At 59.8% G+C, this 2147-nt stretch overlaps 1 protein-coding gene across 1 annotated transcript; it reads right to left on the reverse strand.

Moving 5' to 3' along the window:
• Positions 1-15: 15 nt before the first annotated feature.
• Positions 16-1376, reverse strand: PHACADRAFT_214972 (uncharacterized protein; the record flags this gene model as incomplete). Its single annotated transcript, XM_007403333.1, has 4 exons — positions 807-1376; positions 615-756; positions 277-541; positions 16-202 (listed from the first exon to the last, which is right to left on the reverse strand). Coding segments are annotated over exons 1-4 (855 nt in total), but the record flags the coding sequence as incomplete, so codon positions are not given.
• Between the last annotated feature and the right edge of the window lie 771 nt (positions 1377-2147).

Raw genomic sequence — 2147 nt, forward strand, 5'->3', positions numbered from 1 at the left:
GTGCCGAGGCAGAACAGGAGCCAGACGGGCCAGAGAAGAAGCGCGTGCCGCCGCCGCCGTTGCTGTGGGTAGCGAGGCTGTTGAGCGTGCGGGTGCGGAAGGGCGCGAGGAAGAGGACGAGGGTCGTGTCGGCGCTGCACGCCGGCTGGCTGTACGTCCACGCGGTGAACAGGTAGACGCCCCAGGCCCACTGGAGGACGACCTGCGCAAAAACGGGCGTTGGTCAGCCGAGTGGCAAGAGGCAAGGGGCAGGAGAGGGGCAGAGGGTGTGTTTACCTGGATGAGGAGCGCGAGCGAGAGCACCATGCGTGCGCGCCGCTGCGCCCGCTTCACCTCGCGCTTGCGCGCGTTCCGCAGCGCCGCGCTCTCGACGATGCGCCGGTTCAGTGCCGCCGTCGCGCGGCCGTGCTTGTCGCCCGACGCGGACAGGCCAAGCGCGTGCTGCTGCCGGTCTTGCTCAAAGTACTCACCTGGCGTGAGCCGCCAGATGGGCAGCATCGGCGCGACGGCGAGGCTGCTGATGCACGACAGCGTCGCGAAGCTGCCGTGCGGAAGCGGGTCTGTCAGTAAAAAGAAATTGGTGCACCGGTCTGGGAGAAGGAGAGGGTGCGCACTTGAGGACGAGCGTCGCGTGGTGCAGGGTCAGGTTCCCGGACGCCTTTGAGACCATGGCGGCGACGACAAGTGCACCTGTCAGGAGCGTGCCCGCCCATGCTGTGGGGACAGAGTCGGACGGAGAGAGCACGACGAGTAGTGCTGGCGCAATCACCGTCAGACGGCGAGTGGCGGCATGCAAGAGGACTCACCGGAGACGAGGCTCTGGAAGTAGAACGCGATGCGCACGCCGATGCCGGCGAGGTCCTGGTTGGGGCATATCGCAATGCACGTGTCGGACAGGAGCCCGCTGCAGGTGAGAGACTGCAGCAGGTTGCCGTTGGAGGTGGCGTTGGGGCCGAGCGAGGCGGCCAAGGCCTGGACCAAGACGGGGTCGGGGGACGAGGAGGGGTTGAGCGCCGCCACTAGGGCACTAACGAGAGTCGCATTGGATGGATGAGCGGGACATGCCATAGCGAGCGGGAGAGCCGCACGTCAGCAGTAGTTATAGTATCATTACCGCTGACGTACGACCCTGATGTGTGTCCTCGATATCAGTGCGCAGCGGGTAGCGCTGGCCGAACGATTGATACGGTGCGCAGGAGTGCCCTGAGCATGACACAAGTGCCTCACACCGCCTCCCTCGAACATACGCGTCTGCCCCAGAAAGCTTTGCTCGACTTTGGGAGGAGAGGAAGGACAAGCACTGGGCAGGGGCGGAGTGGACGTCCACTGCCCGCAGGCAGTGCCTGTCGTCGTCGTGAATGTCGGAGGGCGGGAAACTAGCTCGGGAGATAAGGAAAGGGAGGCCAAGAGCAGCCAGATGTGCACTTGTCAACCGGTTGACAGTCCTCCCGGATCGGGACGGCATCACGGTGCGAGATGGGCAGTGGGCTGTCGTGCGCCGCTGCTGCGCTCGGAGACGGTACAATGCACTTGCAATGCCTCGGAGACGGGTGCAGCTCCACTTGCGAGATTGCTATTCAGCACCGCCACAATGATCCCGTCAAATCCCGTCTCCGCCAGTGCATTCAACCTCCGATAACGACCTGTGACTCCCACTGCACAGTGATTGTGCGAATGTCGACCTACTCACCACAGATACATGTCTTGTTATCATTCAGGGTACACCGCCGGCGCGCCGTGAGGTATAAATGAGTTGATGCCGTTACCGAACAGTTCACTGCGCGGTACGTGACGCGCGTCTCCTCGTTACCTAACTGTCAGAAAGATAAGTAAATAACATCAGTGCACCGTTAGGCAAGCTCTAACGGTTAGCTAACGAGATTGGGTAACGGGCTGGTCTTTCCATATTCCCGAGGTGTTCTGCAGCGGGGTTTGAATATGTCGGCAGTACCCGTTTGAATAAATTACACATTTTCCATTGAATTTTCGCTCTATTTGCATGAAAATTTGACAATAAAAAGCAATATATTCCTGACAAAACTAGGGAAGATACAAAGCTCTAGGGATTATTACTACACTACAGTACATGCTAATCTTCCAGACAGACACTGTGCTTAGTACTCTTCACATCTGTCATGACTTGCTGA

The sequence above is a fragment of the Phanerochaete carnosa genome, assembly GCF_000300595.1.
Source record: "Phanerochaete carnosa HHB-10118-sp unplaced genomic scaffold PHACAscaffold_1031, whole genome shotgun sequence".
NCBI lineage: Eukaryota > Fungi > Basidiomycota > Agaricomycetes > Polyporales > Phanerochaetaceae > Phanerochaete > Phanerochaete carnosa.